The 26,136-nt window shown below is 37.7% G+C and overlaps 2 protein-coding genes and 1 long non-coding RNA gene across 7 annotated transcripts; 2 read left to right on the forward strand and 1 right to left on the reverse strand.

The window, feature by feature from the left end:
- The first annotated feature begins 98 nt into the window (after positions 1-98).
- LOC122295866 (telomere repeat-binding factor 2-like) lies at positions 99-17,436 on the forward strand. Of its 5 annotated transcripts, XM_043105151.1 has the most exons (8): positions 99-435; positions 1,175-1,194; positions 1,417-1,597; positions 1,809-2,023; positions 8,693-8,777; positions 15,483-15,566; positions 16,062-16,408; positions 17,068-17,436. In XM_043105151.1, coding segments are annotated over exons 3-8 (882 nt in total). In that variant the 5' UTR covers positions 99-435; positions 1,175-1,194; positions 1,417-1,447; the 3' UTR covers positions 17,069-17,436. The 5 variants fall into 5 exon arrangements, with proteins under 5 accessions (XP_042961085.1, XP_042961069.1, XP_042961060.1 ...); XM_043105135.1 differs by lacking the exon at positions 1,175-1,194 and having other exon boundaries at positions 99-436; positions 1,404-1,597; XM_043105126.1 differs by lacking the exon at positions 1,175-1,194.
- Positions 8,784-13,299, forward strand: LOC122295919. The gene is made up of 2 exons (XR_006238329.1): positions 8,784-10,285; positions 13,255-13,299. It is a non-coding gene; the product is annotated as an uncharacterized LOC122295919 (long non-coding RNA).
- Positions 17,437-18,150: 714 nt separating the features above from the next.
- Positions 18,151-24,116, reverse strand: LOC122295839 (pentatricopeptide repeat-containing protein At5g67570, chloroplastic). Its single transcript, XM_043105095.1, has 9 exons — positions 23,443-24,116; positions 23,091-23,282; positions 22,866-22,947; positions 22,580-22,768; positions 22,373-22,486; positions 21,771-21,864; positions 21,537-21,694; positions 19,814-20,251; positions 18,151-19,522 (listed from the first exon to the last, which is right to left on the reverse strand). The coding sequence occupies exons 1-9, from the start codon at positions 24,024-24,026 to the stop codon at positions 18,662-18,664; spliced, it is 2,712 nt and encodes a 903-aa protein (XP_042961029.1). The 5' UTR covers positions 24,027-24,116; the 3' UTR covers positions 18,151-18,661.
- Between the last annotated feature and the right edge of the window lie 2,020 nt (positions 24,117-26,136).

Consider the following 26,136-nt stretch of genomic DNA (forward strand, 5'->3'; position numbering starts at 1 on the left):
TTGCAATGAACATGAACATGAACAATAAATAAAAATAAAAATAAAAATCTAGTCAAAAACCAAAATAATATTCACAATTAAGGGCACTAATGCAAACCATTCTGTACAAGCAGGACACAGTTTCATTTCGAAAACCCTTAACAGACCCCTTTCCTAATTTCAGAAAATATAGGTCGCTGTTTCTAAAGAGTTAAAAACACCAAAACTACTTTTATTTTTCTCGGACAACAAACATCATACAAAGAACACATGCCGTAATCTCTTCCATTATCTCCGGGTCCGAATCCTGTATTCGACTGGAGTCTACAGAAATTCGAGCAAACTTTGGGATATATAATCCTTAATGATTAGCACCTGAACCCACCTCCGTTCATAGTAATTCCTTTTATCCGCTACACCTCTGCCTCCTCAACTTCTCCGATTTAAACCTCACAGGTACATTTGGATTATATTGTGTATGTTTTTCGCCGCTTTTGAGGCCTGGTTCTTAAGTCAATAAAATCATGCGGATGAAAATTTCATCAAGTGGATTAGACTCTCTGCTTTCTTATGTTGTTTGCATTTTTTTGCGGTCGAATCTATCTCGCATTGTTTTGCAAGTATGAACTTGCAGGGTTAATGACAATCTGAGCCGATTTACATTAAAATCTGATTCTAGTCGTTAAAATAAGTTAATATTTGCTGGCTATAATTCATCCACTTAAAAGTCGATGATCGGTTTTGTAGGAGCACGTGTGTATTGATAGCTTGTGTGAATATTTGAAGTTTATTTGAGGATTCGGATGGATGCTTCTTTAATGTTTTTGTGAATTGATTCCCTGTTCGCATGGGTTTTACATATTACTAGCAATACAATAAAGTCTGTGGCTTTCTTGAAACTTGGTCCACGCTGATGGTATCATATTCGATCACATGATGTATGTAGAAGGAGATGATCAGATAAAGCTATTAAATTGCTGGGTTTTATTTTTCGTTTCATATGATGTATTATCGTTCATTTTTCCCTTTTTTTTTGGTGTTTTGTTTGTGGGTTCCCCCGCGGGGGGGGGGGGGTACAACTCAAAAAACTGAATTTTGTTTGTGCTCAAGATATTTTTTGTTGGGTTTCTGTATATGTTTGTTAATTTCAATTCAGTGTTTGATTATCTGTTTTCTATTCATGGGTCCTGAAAAGCTACAGGATAAACTGTATAGGTTTTGTTCAAGTAGGAATTGGGGGGGGGGGGGGGGGGGGGTTGGGGGGTACAACTCAAAAAACTGAATTTTGTTTGTGCTCAAGATATTTTTTGTTGGGTTTCTGTATATGTTTGTTAATTTCAATTCAGTGTTTGATTATCTGTTTTCTATTCATGGGTCCTGAAAAGCTACAGGATAAACTGTATAGGTTTTGTTCAAGTAGGAATATAAACTGTATAGGTTTTGTTCAAGTAGGAATTGGGGTTTGTTGATGGGTGCTCCTAAGCAAAAGTGGAAAGCAGAAGAAGAAGCAGCTCTTAAAGCAGGAGTCATTAAACACGGGGCAGGCAAATGGCGGACGATACTAACCGACCCAGAGTTCAGTGGCATCTTACATCTACGTTCAAATGTGGATCTCAAGGTATCTGTTTTGGACCTTCAGACGGTACTCCCAACTATTATAGAAGAAAGTGTAATTTACACTTTCAGCTGTGATGCTCTAGAACTGGTTCCAATGGACAGTGCTTCTATTTGTTGCATCTGAAAATTAGGAGCTGTGTCCTAAACTCAGTTGTAAATCTCTAATTATGCGTGATGATGTATTAGTTTTGACTATCATATATTCTGGATAGGATAAATGGAGAAATATAAATGTGACGGCGATATGGGGCTCCAGGCAGAAGGCCAAACTTGCTCTTAAAAGGGATCTACCAATCCCCAAGCTTGATGATAACCCTAAGTCTTTGAGCACTATACCTCATAATGATGTTGAAACCGTCAATGCTAAGCCTCTTGCAATTTCTAGAGGAACATCACAGGCTGCTGATTCAAAGGAACCATTTGCAAGGTTACACCTCTTCTGACTATCATATTGCAGTTATTATCCCTACAAAACTTGTATACTCATTCTTTAAATGGAAAAATTTAGTTGCAAGCATAATTGTGCACTAATATGTGCACCAATCTAATGTGATTGGTCAAAAAGTAGATTTTATTGAAAACAATGCTAATTTAAATTTTAAGTATAAATGAATCAGTATTGGTACGCAAATTAGTATGCGACTTTGCTTGTACGTAGCAAAACTCTTCTTAAATTAGCTGATCTAAAGTTCATATGGTGGTCAATTTCTTTTTTCTTTTTCTTTTTTTTTTAATTTTATAAGTGAGGATTTTATTCATTGAAAGCAATAGGCGAATCCCATGTACACAGGAAGTATACAAAAGAAACACATAAATACATTCAAGAACTAGAACAATGAGGATAGCAACTCATGGACTACCCCACCATTAAGTACAATAGCTGAAAACCAACTAAACAAGGAACACATAAAAAATTACCAGAGTTCATCTACATTGCATTCCCTAGTATTAAAACACCTCTAATTCCTTTCCAACCAAATGCACCACAACATATACAAAGGAATCATCTTCCACGCAGTTGCCACTTGAAAGCAAGAAAGAAGTCTAGGCCAACATGCAAGTACAGCCTTCTTCACTTTCATAAATCATCTCATCTCATCTCATCTAATTATTACTACTTTTCCAAATTCTTATAGAAAATAAAATAAAAAATTCGACCTTTTCAAATCTCAAAACAAAAATAATATTAAAAAAATATATTCTAACAAGATTTTATTCAATTTTCAACTTTTATTTCAACTAATCTGTTCTCATCTCATCTACGAAAACAAACGTGGCCTAAGTCTACCACTGATTTTGGCATAACCTAGGACAGTCCGGATCTTCTAAACATATCATCCATAACTCTTTAGCCACATCACAATGTATAAGAAGATGGTCCACTGATTCCGCAGCTTTCTTACGCATAAAGAACCACTCCATAACAATCATACCACGCTTTCTCAAATTGTCAATTGTCTGAATGTTCCCAATTGCTGCTGTCCAAACAAAAAAAGCAATATTTGACCAAACATGAGCCTTCCATATACTCTTCCAAGGAAAAGAGATATTATGCTGATCGTACAACGTCTTATAATAAGATCTAACAGAAAACTTTTTAGACGCTGTGTATCTCCAGTACATTTGATCCTTCTCATGTTCTCTAATAACCACTGAATACAACAACCTGAAAAAATCAGCAACCTCCTCAATTTCCTAATCCTGAACAGGTCTGAAAAAACTGACATCCCAATGCACCTCTTCATTAGAGTAACTCAACAACTCTGAAATTATGGCCTGCTAATTAACAGCCAATCTGAAAGCAGCCGGAAAAGCTCTAAACAGTGCAGTCTCACCACACCAAACATCAAACCGGAATCGAACTCTTGAACCATCATCTACCACAAAATTGACTTGTTTCACAAAATTATCCCATCCTTTTCTAATAAATTTCCATAAACTTACACCATAAGACCCCCTACTCTCCTTAGTGCACCAAGCCCCACAATCACTTCCATACTTCCGGACAATCACCCCCCTCTACATTGCTCCCTCTTCCCTATGAAATCTCCACAGCCACTTCCCCAACAACGCCTTATTAAAACTACACAAATTATGAACCCCCAAGCCTCTATCAGCATTTGGACAGCAAACCTTTTTCCAATTTACTAAAGGAATTTTATTCTCCTCTCCCAAACCTCCCCACAAAAAAGCTCTTTACAACTTTTCAATATGATTAGCCACTCCTACTGCTAAAGGAAATAAAGAAAGAAAGTATGTTGAAATATTAGCAAGAGTACTCTTTATATGGGTGATTCTACCCCCTTTTGATAAATACAACATTTTCCACGCCGCCAACATTTTCTCAATTTTCTCAACCACCCCATCCCAAACATACTTTGCCTTGAATGAGGCCCCCAACGGGAGGCCTAGATATTTCATGGGCAAAGGAGCAACTCTACATCCCAATAAATATGCCAAATTATTAATATTATGCACATCTCCTTCCGGGACAGCTTTGATTTACCCAAGTTCACCTTTAACCAAGAAACGGCTTGAAAACATAACAACACAGCCCTGTGTATACTTCCTGTGTACTCGAACTTTGCCTATTTACGTGGATCAATAAACTTTTTACTTATCAAAAAAAAAAATGCTATCTGTTCCCCAACAGCATCACAAAAATTGAGTGTATCATCAGCAAAAAGTAAATGTGATATAAAATTAAAGCCATTATCAGAAGTTCCCACCGAAAAAGCTGAAATAAAACCTCCTTCTACCACGGCCTCCACCATATGGCTCAAAGCCTCCATAACAAGAACAAATAAAACTGGGGATAGTGGATCCCCGTCTCAATCCTCTTTAACTTTGAAAAAAACCACAAGGCTGCCCATTAACTAAACTGAAAATCGAGCAGTTGAAACACAATCAACCACACCACCTGTCACCAAAACCACATATTCTAAGCATGCAGAAGAGAAAATCCTAATTTACGTGATTGAATGCCTTTTCCATGTCCAGCTTACAAAGAACCCCCGGAACACCTTCCCACAACCAACTTTCTAAACACTCATTTGCAATCAGCATAGAATCAATGATTTTTTGGCCTCTAACAAAGGCATTTTGGGGTTTAGATATAATCTTATCCATCACCTTGCTCATTTGATTTGCCAAAACCTTTGAAATTATCTTATAAAATCCACTTACCAAACTAATGGGACGGAAATCCTTTAACTCCGAAGCACCCACTCTCTTAGGGATTAGAGCGACAAAAGTGGCATTCAACAACTTCTCAAACTTTTGAAAATCATAAAATTCTTGAAGAACCTGCATCACCTCCTCTTGCACTATCTCCCAACAATTTTGAAAGAACGCCATAGATCCGGGCTAGGAGCTTTGTCTCTTCTCATCCCACAAACGACCCGATGCACCTCAACCTCTTCAAACAGCCTCTCAAGCCAGGTTTCTATAAAAGAATCCACTGCCTCAAGATTCAGACCATCGATTTTGGGTCTCCAATCCTCTGTCTCAGTTAGAAGGGAACTATAAAACTGCACAACATGATCTTGAATCTCATCGGGTGTAGAGAGCACATTATTTTTTTTTTTTTTTTTTTTTTTTGATGTCGGGGAACCTCTCCAAGGCAGGGCCCTTTGGACCCACCCCTGCAGAATAAACCCCGGTCCCGTGCACCGCAGAGAGCACATTATTATCAGCTTTAATCATCTCTATAGCATTGTTGCGCCTATGGGAGTTAGCCATTTTATGAAAGAAACTAGTGCACTTATCTCCCTCTTTAAGCCATCGGACACTTGATTTCTGCCTCCAAGAAATTTCTTCCAGCAAAAGTACCCTCTCAAGTTCTAGCACCACTTATTTCTTTCTTAACATAGATTCCTCCCTATCCCCCTCAACCTCCAGGGCCTGTAGGTCTTCCCAAAGAGATTTTTTCTGCTGCTCTACATCTCCAAAAGCTTCCTTATTCCACTTCTTCAAATCAGCCTTCAAAGCTCTGAGTTTACTTGCCAAAACAAAGTTAGGAGTCCACACAAAATGATAAGAGTACCACCAACTTCTCACCTTGTCTACAAAACCCTCAACTTTAAGCCACATATTCTCAAATTTAAAATAATGTCTACCGTCACTAATACCCCCACAATCAAGTAAAATGGGAAAGTGATCAGAACATACCCTGGGAAAATCAATTCCTACTCAGATGTTTGTGATGTTACCATAGACATGTTTTTTTACTTATAAAAAATTGTTGTTACTATAATTTTGAAGAATTTATAAAACCTAGTATTACAAGACAATAGGCAGACAAAAAATATTGGATGCTTTTAAATTATGCCAATCTATATAGTCATGGCATGTAATCTTCCTGAAGTGTACACAAGTGATGATGGGAATATCTCATTTCAATTATACATCCAGTTACTGGGATGAAGAATTGGAGACATACTACATTTGATGAAATCTTTCCCAGGGTATGTTGGGAGAAAGACCAAATTAGTATGTTTCAATGGGTTGGTCCGAATTGTAGTATATAGCCAGGAATTTTCTGCACTCACATCCTACAAAGATTTCATCAAATGTAGTATGTTTCATCAGAGAGACCAATGGCTGATGTGATCTCTTAGTTGGGATGTTCTTGTGCTAGTTGTTGGGAGTAAGATCAAATCGATCAAATAAAAGTTGTTGGGAGAAAGATCTCTTGCTCAATTCTTTTAGTTTTCTGTACTGTATTAAAATGTAAATAAACTCTTTATAAGTAAGATAATTTTATAAATAAATTAGGCACTATACCAAGTACACCAGAAGCATACATATTTTTCAAAGTACACCAGAAGTATACATTAAATGCACCTAGTTGGAAAGATTAAAAAGGTCATAATAATCCAAAAACCTATGGCTAGAAAAATCTAAGTTGGCTGAGGTCCAGAGATACAAAGATAAAAAAGAAACAATCCTTAAGATCCTCCATATTCTTGTCACAAATTTTGAAACTTCAATTATTCATCTCTACCCAAATATACAACATTAGGCATTAGGCAAATTGGTATTATTATCCAAAAATCACTGCTAGGCTGCCAATTGACCTTTACATTGAAAAAGATCCACCACCAGTCAAGGCATGACCCAAACTCAATCCGAAGAGGCTAAAATCAGCATGCCAAAGAGCACTAGTTACCTCACAATTAACTAACAAGTAATCTGCCATTTCCCAATCCCTCTTTTTTCTTTTTCTTTTTTATCAGTATTTCCCAATCCCTCTTACATGTGCAGCATCAATTTATCATTGTAGTCTGTCACCTCCTTAAGTTATCTTGCATGTGATTTTTACCTCAAGTGGCCACCCTAGCAAAGACTACCACTCTCTGAGTAAGATCTTTTATCAGATGAGACCGTTTGTGGAAATATGACACGATAAAATGATTTCACTTCACACAATGGCTCTTGGAAGAGGCCCACAACAGGGAAGTTAATTTTTTTTTTTTTTTGAAATAGAAACATTCTTTCCTTCATTCGATAAACGGATAATTACAACTTCTAACTTGAAAACACAAGCCAAAAACTAACAGTTCGCACTCTCCAGCCCACAAATTTCTTTGTGGCTGGTAGGGTATTGTCCCACGCCTCCAGACTAACCGTCTGAGAGACAGGCCTCCAGACTAAACGTCTAGGAGACACACCTCTATCTTAGACCACCGTCTAAGATAGACCACACAACTCCCCCTCCCAAAGAGTGGAGTACAAACTCTACGGACCCCCGGTCCTAGAGAGACAAACTCTACAGACCCTAGGTCCTAGAGACAAAGTTTCCTAATATTTCCTAATACAAAATAAAATACATAATGGTCAATCCAAAAGCACAATACAGACAATACAATTGGACTGCTGAGTACACCATGGGCCCAGTCCAACAAACCTAAAGGCCCTAAATACAAGTGGGCAACACGTGGACAGGGTTGAAGGACACACAAAGGCCGGGTAGGGTTTCATCACTAACTCTCCCGCCGCCCGCCTTCTTCTTTCTTCTCACTTCTGTGCAGCACTGATCCGCCATGCCGATTTCACACCGATCCGCTACCAAAGCCAAAGAGAAGGAAAGCCAACACCTTTCCGACGTGATCCAGCATCTTTGCTCGTACCAAACCGAACAGCATGCCTCTCGCCGACTAGCAACCTTGCCGTAGCCTCGCCTCGCCTCGCCTCGCCATAGTCCAACGCCATCAGCCTTGTGCCACCAAAACAGGGCGGCCAGGCTCTCACCCCTGTCCAGATCCTCCCCCCTCGGCGAAACCACCGTACCTCTGTTCGCGTCTCCTTCGCGATGTGCCACCCAACTTCGGGGTTGCGCTCGGGAGCGGTTCCTATTTGGTTGCAGATGGTCCTCACCTCGGGGCGGCTCCGTAGAGAGGGCAAGAAATGCGCCACCACAACCACCAGCACCGACTGGAAAAACAAACAAAAGCACCCAAAACCAGACAACAGACTGGAAGAAAAATAAACGAAACAAGGAAAACTAACAAATAAAGCTAACGGGGGGAGGGAGGGAGGGGGTCCTCCCCCCTCCCCTCAAGATCTCTTTTTCGATTAACTGTCTAGAGAGAAGGAGGAGGTTCTCTCTCTCGAACCTCCGAATCGTCCCTTGAAATCAACAGGGAAGTTAATTGGTTGATAAATTGATTTCACTTTTAAACATAGTCTAAGCTGCATATTGTATAATGCTGGAAAAATTCGTTGCATGACTTTTTGGTTGATTCTGGCCCCTACAGGTGGAAATAGGCATTGCAGTCAATCAATATTTTTTTTTTTTGGTAAGTAAAAAGTTTATTGATCCACGTAAATAGGCAAAGCCCGAATACACAGGAAGTATACATAGAAGTGCCTAGTTACCACAATATTGCATATATATAACAGCTAAAATGTGGGGTTTTATACCTAAAAAAAAAAATGGGGGGTTTTATAATTTATAAACCTTCCAGAAATATAGGAATATTGTAATGTTAACCATGATATCCTGTTTTTCTTTGCATCACCTTACAAAATCAAAATCCTGTTTTTCTTGGCATCATTAATTTCTTCTGTTGGAACCTCCTTTCCCTGGTTGTAGGTTGGACAAGCTTATATTAGAGGCTATTACCAATTTGAAGGAGCCAAGGGGTTCTGACAGGGCTGCAATTGCTTTGTACATAGAGGTATTTTCACTTGCTTGTCTTTTGGCTTGGACTTCATATAACTATCATGCTTGCAGAAACCAATTCTAAAAGTAGTCAAACTTCTTGACTTTTAGTGCTTGTAAGCTGTAAAGAGCATTCGTTATTTCCCTTGAGCAGAACTCCTTTCCTACCTTCACTTCTTTTAAATAAATTGGTTTTGCCTCAGATAAAGTGCACTTGCAAACGACTTCCTCTCAAGCATGATCTTTTAACAGAATAGAAACGATGTAATAAATTTTGTTTTTATAAGAAGATATTTTATTGATATTGAAATAGGCATAGCCCAAGTACACAGGAAGTATACATGTGATTACACCTAGTTAGGAACTAGAAACGGATACAATGAAATCATGAAAGTTGAGACCATTAGAGTCAATAGCAATGGCCCACATAAATAAAGTCTTCTAGAAAAAACTCTTAAACTCTTCCAAAGAGCGCTATCGATCCTCAATTTCAGTCATTCCTTTCCCTCCAAATTCACGAAAGTAGACAAATGGGAGCCATCTTCCACACAACTATAATCTAGGGTATGCCTTTGATCCCTCTCCAACTAGCTAGTAGGTCAACCACCCTTCTTGGCATAACCCATGCTAATCCCATTTTGCTGAAAAAGTAATTCCATGAGGCCCTTGCAAACTCACAATGTATATAAGTAAATGATCCACTGTTTCACCACTATTTTTGCACATGCAGCACCAATCAATAAGGAGAAACCCACGTTTCCTTAGGTTGTCAAGGGTCAGGATCTTCCCTAAGGATGCAGTCCAAACCAAAAAAACAGCCTAAAGTGCTTTACTCCTCCAAATGCTCTTCCAAGGAAAGTGATTACTAGCTTGAGTAGTGAGAATCTCATAGAAAGAGCGTACAGAAAATTTTCCTTTACTAGAAGGAGACCAAACAAGCTTATCCACCACTATATCATCAGTTCCAAGTGTGTATAACAAGTTAAAGAATTCAACAAAGACACCAACCTCCCAATCATGTGCCTCCCTAATGAAACTGACATTCCACTACTATGAGCCATTAGTAATTTCCCTCAAATCTTACTTAAAAAAAAAAAAAAAAAAAAAAAAGAACCCCTCAAATCTGCCACCAAAGCATCCTGTTCCCGTGCAATTATGAAAATAGAGGGATAAGCATCCTTAAGAGCTGTATCTCCAACCCAAACATCATGCCAGAAACAACACCCCTTCCCTCCCAAAAAAAAACTCACATACTTCGTATCAACCACCTCCTTCCATAATGCTTCTCTCTCATAATTATATCTCTACAGCCATTTCCATAAAAGAGCCTTGTTGAAGACCCTCAAATTGCAAACTCCCAATCCGCCTCCCCTCATTGGAGAGCACACCTCCCAACCAACTAAATGAAACTTAAACTCCTCGTCAAGTCCACTCCACAGAAAATCTCGTTGAAGTTTCTCATTTCTCAATCCGTTAGGCAATACTAACTGGGAGAGGAAATAATGATAAGAAATATGTGGGAAGGTGTAACACCCCGTTCCCGTAGGATAGAGACGTTACTAACAAACATGATAAAATGCCCGGTAAAGAGACTCATTACTCTGAAAGACCTCATTTATTGAAAGAAACTTAATTGAAAGGATATAAATAGTCTTGAAATTTAAATCTGAATAAAGCAAAACATGAGCTAGTCTTAAACAAGACTAGTTATTGAAATGACATAAAAGAAACTTAATCCTTGTGTAAAAGACACTTATTCATCTCTAAGTGCTTATACTAAATCTACTCCTGGCCATCCAGCTCTGCATCATCATAATCACCATCTGTGGCAATCAACATAGAAGAAAACAAAAAGACAAACAACAAAAAATGAGTCGAATACTCAGTAAATAATACATCATACCGTAAAATACTATCTAGCTTAGCATAAAATTGATTTTTAAAGCCTTATCATAACTTTCATATAACATTCATGGATTAACATGAACGGAAACATTCATAATCATGGCAACATGAAGCGTGAATGCATGAGTAACTTGTTTATCTTGAATTGTACTTATTTCATGGTGAACCACGCTTGAGTCCATGGCACCACATAACTTGTCATGTAGTGAAACACGCTTGAGTCCGTGGTTCACTTAACTTGCATAACATGAAGTGAAACACGCTTGAGTCCGTGTTTCACTTATCTTGCTTGACGTGGAGTGAAACACGCTTGAGTCCGTGTTTCACTTATCTTGCTTGACATGGAGGGAAACACGCTTGGGTCCGTGTTTCACTTATCTTGCTTGACATGAAGTGAAACATGCTTGGGTCCATATTCACTTAACTTGCATGACATGGAGTGAAACACGCCTGAGTCCGTGTTTCACTTAACTTGTGGTAACCACGCTTGAGTCTGTGGTACCGTCTTAGCATAACTATGGTAAACACGCTTGGGTCCGTGCTACCCTAAAATGTTTATCTTTCTTAATGCATGATAATTTTCTTGGACTTCATAGACTTTTCTAGCATGACATATTCTTGTACATGGCATGGCATAACATGATATATTCTTGTACATGGTATAGCATAGCATGACCTGGCCTAACATGATTTAATCATCTTATGACATTTCATGGCATGCATGATCTCAAAACTACATGAATATGGCATACATGATCTGGCTATTTATTACATGGCATGCTTGACTTAAGTTATTGCATGAACAATACATGGCATACATGGTCTAAGCACTACATGAATGAAGCATGCATGATCTGGCTATTTTAATTCATAGAATACCTATCTTAAATTATTATATGATCATATCATGGCTTCCATGTGATTTTAGTAACATTCAATCCATCAATCAACAATCCATAAAAGCATAACACATATATAGGCTTAGTTTCATGTAAATCATCATAATTCATAGAAGTTCATGAAAGCGATCTAACCTTGACTTGGCTCTTAGCGCAACGTAGATAACCATCAAAACCATATCATATTATCATATCCAATTATAATATTTACATTACACATACATTTATATGATCATATTATTTACCTCTTAGCGCTGCTTCCAAAATCTCACGTCGTAGCTCGTGACCTATACGAGGCACTAGACGTTACTAATCTTTCTAGAAAACGTGTCGTAGCAATCTAATTATTTAAAATCTTACCATAGAGATAATATAATGAATATTCAAATATAAAAAGATTACCTAAAATAATATTATTCCAAAGCTCATATGATGATCTTAATAATTTTATAAAACTTAGTTAAAGGTCAATTGAAATATTAGCTAAGATAACAAGCTGAAACAATATAAAAGAATTCTTTAAAGTATGCTTAAAAGCCCTTCAATATATTGTATAAAAGAATGAATCTAAGACTAATATATTTATTTAAGTGAAACTTTGGTCTGATTTAAGTTTCAGCCCAGCCCCAATTACAGAAATCATTTAAGATTACTAGAACAGTTTCTGTAAATACAACCAGCCCAATAAAATAATCAAGCCCACAAGAAATCAACTCACTTATCAATTAAAACAAGTTTCTGAAATATACTAGAATCAAGCCCAATTTAAAACAAAAGTCCATATTAATGAAAGATGTCTAATAAACCTCAAGCCCAGCCCACAAGGAAAAAATAGCCCACGTATATGATCAGGTTTAAAATATAAAGTCTGCCTAGTTACTAGAGGGTAAAGAGGTAACTTCACCAAAAGTTCCTTTATGAGGCAGTTTACGGAAAGGTTAGGTGCAGTGGGTTGAAGGGCATTTGTGTAATAACCAAAACTTGCATGTGCTTTTCAGTAAAGTAAAAGAAATAAGAGGATATGAACAAAGCAAATAATCATTTGCTGGAGAAAGCAGGCCAGCGATGGGATCTAAGGCTTGCTAAGGAAAGGTAATGTGTGACAAGAGAGAGAGAAAAAGGTGGCAGACTGCAGTGGCTTACCAGATAGTGGGGTGTTCAACGAAGTGGTTGACTGGCAGTGTCTGCGCAGATCTGAAGGTGCTCTGATGAGGTGGCTGGGTAAAAGAAAAGAAGGGGCTGCACGAGTGCTATCCTTTTCTTTTCCCTCTTTGTCAACTAAAATTTCTGAAACATTATTCTGAGGGTCTGGTGATATTTTATAAAGGTGAGGGAAAGGGTTTTACGTGAGTTTTCAGGAGATTAGCTAGAGTTTTCAGGAGATTAGCTAGAGTTTTCAGGAGATTAGCTAGAGTTTTCAGGGGATTAGCTAGATCTGATTTGGTTTTGATCTTAGAATCTTTTCAAAAATTTTTAAACCTATCTGATAATAACAGAGAATACAAGATAAAAGGAAGCCACCTTAAAAAACTAATTAATCTGGTTCATTATCTTATTTAACAAATAGATAATTATAAGCATCTGAAAATAAATAAATAAGTAATTAATAAAAGCAATAAATATAAACAGAACATAACTAAATAATTCTAACTGAATTAACCTAAATTCTAGGTTCGTATGTTACAGAAGGTTTGAAAATGTGCTTTTTATTAAGGTAATCCAACCCCCTTTAGACAAATACAACCTTTTCCACCCAACAAGCCTTCGCTCTTATCTTTTCTAGCACCTCATCCCAAATAATCTTGGCTTTGAATGATCAAAGATACTTCATAGGCAGTAAATAAACCACACAACTCAATAGGCTGGCCAGACCCCTTATGTTGCAAACGTTACCCACAACAACCAGCTCAGATTTAGAAAGATTTACTTTTAAACCGGAGATAGCTTCAAAGCAAAGCAAGATAGCCCTCTAAGATTGGATATGACCTTGGTCCGCCTTACAAAATAACAATGTATCATCTGCAAACAAAAGATGCGAAATAATGGTAGAGCCATGGTTAGTATCCACCATCAAGTAACCTGAGAAAAAACCACCCGCAACTAAAGCCAACAACATTCTGCTAAGAGCCTCCATGACAATAACAAATAAGAGGGGTAATAATGGATCTCCTTGTTGCAATCCCCACAAAGAATCCCACGAGGTCACCATTCACCAAAACCGAGAATCGAACCGTGGACACACAAAACCACATCTCCTTAAAAAGTAAAATAGGAATTCCCAATTAACATGATCATAAGCCTTCTCCATGTCTAATTTACACAAAATACCCGAAACTCCTGACTTAATCTTGCTGTCCAAGAATTCGTTAGCAATAAGGACCGAATCCAATATTTTTCTCCCTTTGCAAATGCATTTTGAGACTTAGAAATGATTCTATCCATGACTAAGCTCATCCCATTAGCAAGAACTTTTGAAATTATCTTGTACATACTGCTCACAAGACTGATAGGATGGAAATTTGTCTCCATTTCACCAACCTTTTTGGGAACAAGTGCATTGAATTTAGAATTAAAACTCTTCTCAAACTTCCCAAAAGTGAAAAATTCATGAAAGACCTGTATGACATCCTCTTTCACCACCTCCCACAAGTCTGAAAAAATGCCATGGAAAAACCATCAGGGCTCGGAGCTTTGTCTCTATTCATTTTTCTAGCTACTTGCTGGACCTCCTCCTCTTCAAAAGGTCTCTCAAGCCAAACCATATTTTTATGATCAATTGCCTCAAAAGATAGACCATCTAATCTAGGCCTCCAATCAAATGGTTCGGAATGCAACTCTTCAAAATGTCCAGCATTGTGATCCTTGATCACTAATTGGTCTGAGGAAACAAGGTCATCTATGGTCAGGGTCTCGATGGCATTGTTCCTCCTATGTGAGTGCTACCCGATGAAAAAACTCTGTACATTTATCCCCCTTCCTTAGCCACAAGGCCCTTGACATTTGCCAATTGCCTCCAAGAAATCTCCTCACTAGAGTCACCCTTTCTAGTTCTGAGATGAGGCTTTTGCGGGTGTTCTCCCTCAAATGCATACTCCTTACTTCTACACCCTCCAAACCTTGTAACTCTTGTAATAATGTCTTCTTTTGGAATTCCACATTGCCAAATACCTGTTCATTCCAACTTCAAGGCCTTCAGAGCTTTCAATTTACCTGCCAAAATAAAGCTCGGAGTGCCTTGTATCTGGTATGAACTCCACCAATGTCTAATCAACTTCACAAACTCATCAGCTTTTAACCATACGTTATAAAATTTAAAGTACCTCCGTCCCCCTTGGATGCCTCCGCAATCCAATAATTTAGGAAAGTGATCTGAACGTATATGTGGTAGTCTTTTCTGATATACATCTGGAAAATGCATCTCCAGAAGAGGGGGGGGAATATAAGAAATCTATCCAATCTAGACCGAGCATGATTGTTAGACCATGAAAGGAACCCCCAACAAGAGGAATATCCGTAAGATTCATGTCAAATATGAAATCAGAAAATTCAACCATTGCATGGTTTTGACGTCCCTCCCAAATGAAATAACATGATTGCTGCTGCTGCTACTTTTTTTCTTATCGCAGCAATTTTCAAATTTCTATGACTACCAAGGCTGCAGTGGATTAATCCTTTTTTTTGTCCATCACATCTAGCTGGTATTGGGCAGACAATACAACTATTTTTATGAATCTGCTGATACATTATCTGCTACTTCTTTGGAGTCTCTTTGAATTTCCTGTAATATGTTTCTCAGTTTTGTCAAAAAGCATCGGTCTCTCCTAACTCTAGATGAAACTGTGCATGTTCAATTCAGGAGTTCTAGAAACCGGAAAAGCTTGTGCCTGTAATATTCTGAACATTCTTCTTTTTCGTAGGAGCGATACTGGGCACCGTCAAATCTAAGAAAACTATTGTCCACGAAGTTGAAGCATATGACAGCTAATGGAAGACTGATTAAGGTACTCAATCTTTCAAGTCTTGGTGTTGATTAATAAAATTTCTTTATTTATCAAAAAAAATCTTTCAAGTCTTGGTGTTACAATGATAGGTAAACACTGAGGCATTTGTCTGTGGTGACTGATGAGCTAATTAAGCTAATTGGGTGAAACATTCGTTCCTATTGTACCAAGATAGATCTTACTTGTCAAAAAAATAAAATAAAAGGCGAAGGCCAATCTTTTATAACAAAGATAGTTAGGTGATGATACATTTTAGTAGCTGTGGATGTTCCTGAAATGTTGCACTGCAGAAAACAGTTTAAAAAGAAATTGATATACACAGCATAAAGGATTTTATTCTCATTGATTAATGACAGGAAATTTTGCATGTCATATGCATATGTGGGTATTTGTGTGTATGAGCCCACTATGATTTGAGTAAGAAGTTTGTATTTTACTGGAAAATAATTAGTATGATCATGATTCAGAATGGGATACCGTTTATGGTGGTGACAGATAAAACACAAGTACAAAATGGCACCAAGTTTGGCATCTGAAAAAAGAAGAAGCTCATCCTTGTTACTCCTGGAGGAAAGGCAGAAGGATTCTTTAGAGGCAGAAAAGAGAGAGATCAACATTCTTACAAAAGCTCAAGTCGATGCAGAGCTGTCAGAAATGAAGGGTATGACTGCGCAAGAGGCTGCTGCAGCTGCTGCACAAGCCGTTGCAGAAGCAGAAGCCGCTATCGCTGAGGCTGAAAAGGCTGCAAGGGAGGCAGAGGCAGCGGAAGCTGAAGCAGAAGCAGCACAAGTTTTTGCCAAAGCAGCAATGAAGGCATTGAAATGTGGAACACTTCGTGCTTGGTAAAGTGTTCTCTCTGCAATTTTCCTTTTATATTTGCCATTTAATTGCCAAAACCCCGAGTCTTAGGATGCTATGGTTAGGTTTGATGCATTGCTTCCTGTCAAAAAACCTTGGTTTCCTCTTTAGTAAGGTTCCCTGATATTTTGGAAAGGACTGATTCCTGGATTAGATATGGTTTCCTCTATTATTATATTATATAACGAAAATACTTGTATGATCCTCTGCATATCCAATGCACCACTGATTAACAAGATTTCCAGTGTTTCCAAGGGGAGATACCTCCCTCACCCCCATCCATTTGCTGGTTCATAAATTGATGCCTGTCAGATCCATATTACCCCAGCATATGCTGCTTCTTTTTCCCCACTTGTATATATTGTTATTACAGTACTCGATTTTGTTCACTACATGCTAAATTTTGCAGAGAATTGTACCACCCCCTTCCCCACACCCCCCCCCCCCAAAAAAAAAAAGTAACTAACATTTAATTCTGATAGAAGTCAACTTCAAGTTAACCCCATTGAAATAACCGTGAAAATCGTGATTTATGACTTGGATGTTGTCATGGTAGCACACAGAGGTTCTGGTTGATCTATAAGAAGATTTATATTGGTGCCTTTATGGTTGCTAATCCTAGTTGTCTTTGGAAATGTTGCAGATGATGGGAAACTCACATATGGGTATTGAGATCATTGAAACAGGAACCATACGTTGGGCTTGGCATCATCCCATGCAGCTCTGTATTCTGCCGATATGTCTATAACTGTATAGGGTAGGATTGTAAATGTGGGAAATGAGAGATTGATCTTTGACTTGTGTTTGCATTTTTTGGGGATCACTTCATTAAGAGCTTATAGATTTTTCCAAACATTAGAACTTAAAGGATGATCGTAAAAGATGCCCTTCAGAAATACATATAAGGACTTCGGATGCCAAGTTAGAGATGTAATCCAGATGTCCTCGAGACTATTTGACAATGGAAGAGTACAGGAAGATACGAATCATTTTCAAGATTTGTGTTTAGAAAGTTTTGTGTTCATGGCTTACCAAATAAAAGCCTTGTCATCAACTACTGTGTCTGCACGGTTTCGCATTTGTGTTTTCCTCTTCAACCACTCTCTTTCTGTATGCATGGAGACGGGCATTTTGATTTCCTATTCATGCTTTTCGAGATCATGGCATCAAACAGAAAGTAACGTGTTAATGAGTTCACGCTTGGAACTTAAAATGAGAATAAAACGGTCCCATAAACTTCAAAAAAATCTGAGTCGGACCAAAACGCCTCGGCCTCCCCCTCCCCTAGTATTTCCAGGATTACTAGTAGCAACTGCAATCCCAAGCCCATCTTTCTCATCGTGAAAAGCCATCATTCATCGATCTATGGATGCTTTGTTCAGAAACTTATGTCTGGGGCATATATGACTCCAACGACGTCGTACTAAGGGGGTGTTCCATTTCCATAGACATTGTTCTTGTTTGTCAATATGCATTAGTCTATATATGGTGTATGTACAGCTTACGAGTTGACACTCACTTTTTTATTTTTTTATTTTTGTTTGAAGAGTGGAATTAACAGTTGCTAAGACACTGATTTTAAGTGGAAAAATTATGTATGTATATATATATATATTGGCCATGCAATATGCAAGTGCATAAACTCATCTATGCAACTGTAAAAATTTCCAATTCTCTTATTGCTGTAACAATTCTCGTAATTTTGTACAGCTCCAAATTCACAAAATGCCGAAAAGGTAGTGAAACCCATATTCATTTTTCTTATTTTCTCTTGTAGAAACTGTTTCGGACAGTGTTGGCTGAATATATACAGGAATACGAAGATACAAAGAAATTTGGACATACAATTTGGACATAAACTGAGTAATGCTATATACCATACTCTTATCATATTTTTATTCTATTAAGTAAGATGTGGCTCATTTATCACCATTAGATAATAAAGAAACATGCAATAAATGATCATTCAATGGTGATGAATGTGCCATATCATATTTAGTAGGATAAAAATAAAATTGTAGTATGATGTATAGAATTTTCCAAACTAAAATACGGCTTTTCACTACCTTTACAAGCCATTAGTGACAACGAGAAGCCATCAGCGATGGTAATGGCTATAAATTGTCCCTAACAAAAATCTGACAAAGTTGAACATCAAATCAGCTAATTGACTTATCTATTAGCCATGTAACGATGTCTTCTATAACTGATGTCCCACAAACAATGAGACTTTTAACTCATTTCCGGCCAAGTTGAAAGGGGAAGAATATCCCATCCTTCTTCCTGCTTTCCTTCCAAGATTCCAGTACTTCGTCTGCTGTGGGCAGGTTAGAGCCGCGAGAATCAACCCCGTCCATTAGGGTTTCCAGTTGCAACCCATTAAGATCAGTTGTGTGTACATTAATCAAGAAAGTTGCAAGCTTGTTAGGCGCAGCATCACTACCAGATGTTACATCATCATTAAAACCCTTTCCTATGGAGACAAGGTTGTTTTTTCTATCTGTGCCAGAAGCTTGATTTGGAGAACCAGAGATTGCCTCTGAATCAGCATTCACCTCTCCGTTAGTGGTAGCATGATTAACAGGATGTGTATCTAACGTGACATCACCATCTTTAACAACGGTGTCCTTGCCAGGGTTAAGGTTTTCATCCATCATGCTTCTAGAAAAGCTTGGCATATCTGCTCCAATACAACCATCAAATCTACCCTTACAGCCATACAAGGATGATTTCTCTGAGGCTGCCTTTCCCGATGCATTGGAACTTAAGGCTCTCGATGTGCCAGAACCGCAGAGAGAGTGCAAACATTTTAACAAGTTTGAGAAAGTGGCCTCTGCAGCTACTTCACAATTACCAAGAGCTTCCAACAGTTTCACTAAACTTTCCTCGCTAATCCTGTCCCCATTATTCTTAAAAAGGTCTGTCCACTGCCTTTCACTGACTTGAAATGGAGCATAAGCCATGGTGTTGACCAGCGTGACAGCTCTCTCATAACTACATTGAGCTGTAGCTTGAACAAACATTTCAGTAAAGAATTGCGGGTGAGGAACTTCTCCAGCTTCCAAAATAGTGTCAAATGCATGCTCAAGCAGATACCACTGCATCAGAGATGATAGGTGCTAAGTTATTTATTTATCCACCCATATTTGAGCTCATAAGCTTATATGGTAAAAGTGCAAGTACTAAGAACAGTTGAACAATTACATGAAAAAGAGGAAAAAATCATCTTTTAGTAATTGTGGCATCTCTGGCTAGGTGACTTGAGATTTAACAAGAAAAACTGAAGAGTTCCAGCATAACAAACATTGGCAAGTGGATTAAAATCAGCTGCAAATTTAAGCAGGATGTGATGGAGCAAATAAGAATATAACTAAAGATATGTGATTTACCTTCCCAGCTCTTGATGCTTCCACAAGTAGTAATGCATGTTTAGTTTGATCCAGCTGGTACCCAGCGAGAGTCATCTCCCGATACACATACTCAAAATATTCCCATTGCATCGCACTAGAAGATGCCTCGAGCATTGAGCTATATGTGTACTTATCTGGGATAGGTGCAGTATCATCCCCGTTTTGAGGTGCGTAAGAATCAGATTTCGCTCTCTTAACATCTTCAAACAACTCTTTAGCTTTAGAAAACATATCATTCCTACCATAAACTTTCAACATGGTGTTTATGGTACCTATGTTAGGCGCACAATGGGCTTTCATGCGTTCAAAAATAGATATACAATCAGCAATATGCCCACCACCCATTGAAGACATTATCATGCCGGTAAAAGTAACCTCCAAAGGTCTAGTACGAGATAGTTTTTTCATCTTATCAACCTGCAGGCATTTTTTACACATAAGAGAAGCATTCTTCAATAGAAATAAGAATGCAGGTCAGGCATAAACTAGAAACATTCAACCATCAAAATCTATGATGTATTGGACATGAGTCCTTTCGAATTGAGATCCTCTCCAATTGTTTGACCGAATTAGATGGTATAATTGGATAATTGGGCAGAGATACATACAACATTAAACAGTCATACAGGGTGCATACTGCCTGAAATCCTACACGCATGACATTATATTCTGTAGGATCGACATGATGCGTCCATCTCTCTCCAAAATTCGACCATCCAATTCAGTCGGGCAATTGGAGAGGATCTTTATGGGTGTCCTTTCCTGCTATTACAATGACTTTTAATAACAAAAGTCATTTGAACGATCAGTTCCATATCTCAAGCCAAAAACAAAGAAACTTATTAAGAAGGTGCAGGTATCGTTTTGCGTCTTCTCGTAGATAGTGTGAAAATCATAGTATTCATTAATATAACAGTGGTGTGGAGTGAGGATATTTCATGTAATTTGCAGGAGGATTAACATAAAAATTTAACCCGTCACCCCATTTATTGGAAGTTAAAAGAGAGAGAAACAAAAATTATTTCAAAAGGAGAATCCAGTCAAAAACAGTAATAAAAAAGCAGCACAACTTCAAAAGTCCAAAAGAACATGCGAGGATCAGAATTGTTGAACAATTCACAGCAGCTGTGAATGGAGCAATCATATGACAAGACAGTGTCAGAGGGAGTTACTGATGGTTCAGGCAAGACAACCAGCATTAAGATTGGAAATGAAATGATTTGATACGTACATACGAATTATTATAACATTGTATCAATAAACTAAATTTAACAAAGCTATCTGACAAAAATGTTCAATAAACAAAAATTAACAAAAAATATCTTGTACAAATGTAGCCCCTCCCAGTTGATAGTGGTATAAATCAATCCAAATTAAAAGAAAAGGGAATGCTTTGTTAGATGAGTTTGAACAAGACTGCAGAATTACAGTCAAATGAGTTTTATCAACAAACACATAAGAAATTATTAAAATAGACCACATTAAAAGGTTCAAATTCCCTTGGTATGGGTCATTAGACTGGGGATTTTTCCCTTAAATTACCCGAGGTGCATTTGCGGAAAACTCCTTACCAAGAGCCTATGCACCCCCAGGATTAGTCGGGACACTATTTCCGGACACCTGGTGCTAATAAAAAAAAAAAAAATAGACCACATTAAATCCAGTCACAACAGGTCCAAAGTCTACCGATACAGAAACTTACCTCAAACATAGCATCTTGCCACCTCCCACTGTTGCAAAGGCAGCAAGCTAGCTCATAGTATACACTAGCTGCTCCAACCACTCCCCTTTGTTCCATATCCCTGACTGCTTCCACAGCTTCATTGACTTTACCTTCCTCCCAAAAAGCTCTAACAAGAACTGGAAGTCAGACGTCAAAATTGTATGAGCCACCAAACACCAAACCTGATTATAGAAAAGGAATAGCTAAAATCACCTTTGTATGTTATCGCTTTTGGAGTTTCCCCAGTTTTCTTCATCTTCCTGAAGTACTCATGGACAAGGCCATACTTTCCAGATTGCAACATGACCTTTCAACAAACACCCCTTGTAAGACATGAATGCATTTATAATTTGAGGACAAACATCTGGCATCTGCAATACTTTTTCCTAAATTCAGATGACCACTCACTCAGTTCCACTACAATTTATAAGCAACTCTTCTTTTTACAAGTAAAAGATACAATTTATAAGCAACTCTAAAGGATTAAAATCTAATTTAATAGTCTTATGATGTTTATCAAATTAGGGAACAGAAAAATCCTCGTATATTTTGATAAATGCCTACATTCCTCCAGATATTGCACAACTGCAAAGCTGCAATATCATTCTTACATCACAAAACAAATTATTAACACCATATCTGCCAAAAGAGGACAGCACACGAATTTTCAATCACAAGAAAGGACTTTTGACGTTAGTTCTACTTCTTATGCTTTCTGCCTTTAAAACAAAAATATACTTCTTTAGTTGGTTCCCAACATACAAAGGCAATGCCCAAGACATTTCATACTAATGTAAGCCATGATTCATAACTACCTCCATTGCAAGTCCATAGGTAGCCCCATTAGGTTTTCGTCCACTCATTCTCAACTGCTCAAATACCCAAGATACACCCTTCCACTGGCGCGATAAAACACAAGCATTCAAGACCTAGCAAACAATTCACAAGAAAGCAAGTTGCATCATCATTATGCAGATTAATGTCAGTCAGGAATTAAAAGTAACAGATTTATGCTATCTTACCGCATTATATATAACCATATCAGGTTCAAGGGTCGGATCCCAGTTCTTACGCCCAGCTTTTACTCTTTTAGAAGGTTTCAGTCTCATGCATTCCATAATGCTTATCAGTTCTTTCACAAGACCAGCTTGACCAAGTGTAACAGCGATGCTGTGATATGCAGCCATGTCAGGATACAAACGGCCATCTCCCTGAATCACTTAATCGTAAGAATCCATCCACTAACATCAAAAACACATTCAGAAAGAAACACAATGCATAAAACCAACAAAGTGGGTTGACTATTACACGCATCAGATTGAAAATACGAAGAGCTGCATGGGGCTGCCGTGCCTTCCCAAGAACTGCCAAGAGTTTGGTGTAAACAAACCTACAAGGACAATCAAATTTATTTATAGGACGAAAAGTTATGAGCCCAACCGATGTTTTCAACAAAACTCGTATACTTCAATTCTAAAAGTCTTGATTCTTCACATACGAATGCATTAAAACCAAACAATAAATAAAAATTACCTACTCTTATAACGTCTATGTTCCTTATCATTGTACACCCATTCCACAACAGATAACGCTTGCTTCCACTGGCCCTTATTCCCAAGCCCTTCAAGAACGTTAAGCAACTGAGACTCAGTGAACTGCAATTCTGACTGTTTCATGATCCTGGAAAACTTCCAGTCCCTCATCGTAATCTCCCTAGCACTTAGCCTACACCACAAATAATTCATTACCCTCGTTAAAAAAATCCAACCAATTTATAAACAAGACCAATCACATAAATTCCTTAATGCTAATTCATTCCCCTACCACCCCCCCCCCCCCCCCCCCAACAACCCAACGGATGGATTTAAAAATCTTAAATACAAACCTATGAACGAGAAACCTAACGTCCTCGGCCTCGCTGCGCCTCCGTTTTGAAGGTTCCCACACTTCCTTTTCACCATCCAACCACTCTTCTTTTACGAGCACATCGTCATCCAAAACCCACCGCAAAGCCTCACGCTTTCGCTCTTCAAACAATTCCCTCAGTTCACTCAGTTTCTCCCTCTTGAGCTTCTCTCCGCAGTACTCCCTACTCTCACTGGAAATCTCTCTAATCCCAGCTCTCTCCAGACTCTCCCACGGCTTCCCGACCATCAAAGTCCTGGTCTTGACACCCGTCTCTGCCTTTACCGCCTTGGTGAAGTCCTTGTACTCGTTCTTGAGGGTTTGGAAGTGGGAATCTTCGGCGAGGGCTTGTTTCTGAGATTCGGAGAGGGGTTGGGTGGCTTGGGATTTCTGGGAAAGAGGATTCAGTTTGCGGTTGTTTTTCTGGATTTGCTTCTTGCGCAGGATGTGGATGATTTTGGGGGTTGGTAGCACACCCTTTTGTACAAGCTTCCGTTTGATTTGTTGGGTGTCCGGTTCGAACATGGGAGTGGGAAGTAGAGGGGGACCTTGCACAGCTTCCATGGTGGAAGCGGTCGCACAGCAATCGAGAACTGAGAAAGATGGAACCGTGGGACGACAATGGGACTCGTAAGTGGATGGAAAATGCAAGTACGATTATCAAATATTTTCATTAAATATTTTTTTATTTTTTAATAGTTAAAAAATGATTATTGATAAATTTTTATATATTTTTATTTTTTTAATAATTAAGATTGTTTAAAAAATAATTAAAGAAAAAAAATTATTTATAGTAGTATGCATATTTAATAGACATTTAATAGTTATCTTAACATTATCCTAAATGGCTATATACAGTAGAAAATAATAGTGTTGCCTTTAGAAAGTTTTTAAAAAAATAGAAAATGCTAGTAGAAAATAACATTTAGACGGTTTGTATATTTAATTTTTTTATTATTTTTTCTCTTAATAATTAAGAAAATAACATTTAGATTGTTTGTATATTTAATTTTTTTATTATTTTTTCTCTTAATAATCAAGAAAATAACTTTTAGTATATTGAAGTATTTTTTATTTTCTAAAAATATTTAAAGACGCTAAAACAATGTAAAAAGAAAAGAAAAAAATTAAATACAAAATTTGTACTAGTGGGCATGTCTAGTGGTCAAAATTATGCGGCACACTAGCAATACTCTTTAAAAATATGAATAATTCTACTAATCATTTCATACATCATACATTATATATCTTTTAATTTTTTTTTTATAATAAATATGTGGTATATGAATTATGAATAAAATTATTTATTTAATTTCGTAAAAATTAAATTAATTTTTTTTTTTTTAAATATAGCATTCCTAATCAGGTAAAGGCTGGGAAAGGCGTGATAGAATCACTACTACTAGGGACAGTCATTGCTTGCAAACGGCTGACAGTCGGCTAATGCCACGTCAGCTGTTAAAAAATAGAGTAAAGAAATGCGGAAAAGATGAATTTGTGAAAGCTTCTTCTTCAAGTTTCACTGAAACACTCTTTGTTTCTGAGCTGCATCTTGCATTTGGAACGATCAAGGATCATTTGTTCACAACGTTCGTGGTTGTCTGAGATCATGCAGTTGGTTCACACTTTGAAACAAAGTAGAAAAAATAGTGTGTTTGCATCACAATCTTCGGTGTCGTCGTCTGTAAGCAACCTGGTAATAGCTTCATGCTTCTTCTTCTTCTTCATGTGGATCTTCTCGATCAAGGGAGCCACCTTTTCTCTTTTTGCTCTTTCTAAATAATCCATTGTCTTAGCTAGTTTTTGTAGTTTCTTCTCCATTTCCTATCCTAGCTAGTTTTTTTTCTTTGAAATAACTGAATAAGTCAATTAATATGTATAGAGTTTAACTTTAGCAGTACCAATAAAAAAAAATGTATAGAGTTTAACTTTAGCATTAAAGCTTGAATTAGTTGAGGACCATGAAATGCCCACACGCTTTATTCTGCCACTGGCTGAACAATCTCTAGTCAAGTGGAATGCCAATTGTCAATTGCACAAAATAAAATCGGCTCATATTGTAAGGATATAAAAAGAAAACAGAAATAGAAATACAACAAAAGATCAGAACAAGTGATTATCCCTGGCTACTTCAAAGTTGCTAATAAAGAGCCAATGGGAGTGTTAAGGGCATGAACAACCGCCTACAACAGCTAACCATAGTTGGCATCTAGAAATGGAGCATTGGACTGTTAGATAGATCTGCACCACACTTGAAAATTAAAAACTAGCTCCAATTAAATGCAAACAAGTCAAAATCCAAGGAACATGACAACTCCCAGACAACTGTTATTAGTCGAGACTGGGATGTTACCTTCATTTTCATAGTTATAATGAGTTTACTAACGACTCGAAAACCAAACTGGCATCATCCACCTAGAGTGCCTTTGCTCCTCACAACTAACAAAGTATCTAGCAATGAAAATACACCTACGCTAGGTAAAAGAAAGCCCAGCTGCAAGAAACAACTCCACACTGCTCCACACAAAAACACAGCATAAATATTGCATAGAAAAGATATCTGGCAATCTGTTTCAATTTTGTACCAAAAGAAACGGAAATTTTTTTTAAAAAATTAACATCCCAGTTTCCATTCATTCTTTTGCTCCTTCCTACCACTCTATGCCATCCTAAT

This window comes from Carya illinoinensis, chromosome 2 (genome assembly GCF_018687715.1).
Source record: "Carya illinoinensis cultivar Pawnee chromosome 2, C.illinoinensisPawnee_v1, whole genome shotgun sequence".
Classification (NCBI taxonomy): domain Eukaryota; kingdom Viridiplantae; phylum Streptophyta; class Magnoliopsida; order Fagales; family Juglandaceae; genus Carya; species Carya illinoinensis.

What these genes read in the sequence shown, in the direction of transcription:
- LOC122295839 (XM_043105095.1), bottom strand. Translation starts at nt 24,026, where the DNA reads ATGGAAGCTGTGCAAGGTCCCCCTCTACTTCCCACTCCCATGTTCGAA. An exon ending in CATAGACGTTATAAGAGTAG is followed by an intron (nt 22,948 to 23,090) that starts GTAATTTTTATT and finishes TTGTCCTTGTAG; the next exon opens with GTTTGTTTACACCAAACTCT. An exon ending in AAAAGCGATAACATACAAAG is followed by an intron (nt 21,695 to 21,770) that starts GTGATTTTAGCT and finishes TCTGACTTCCAG; the next exon opens with TTCTTGTTAGAGCTTTTTGG.
- LOC122295866 (XM_043105120.1), top strand. Translation starts at nt 1,350, where the DNA reads ATGGGTCCTGAAAAGCTACAGGATAAACTGTATAG. An exon ending in CTACAGGATAAACTGTATAG is followed by an intron (nt 1,385 to 1,416) that starts GTTTTGTTCAAG and finishes TAAACTGTATAG; the next exon opens with GTTTTGTTCAAGTAGGAATT. An exon ending in CAATTGCTTTGTACATAGAG is followed by an intron (nt 8,778 to 15,482) that starts GTATTTTCACTT and finishes TCTTTTTCGTAG; the next exon opens with GAGCGATACTGGGCACCGTC.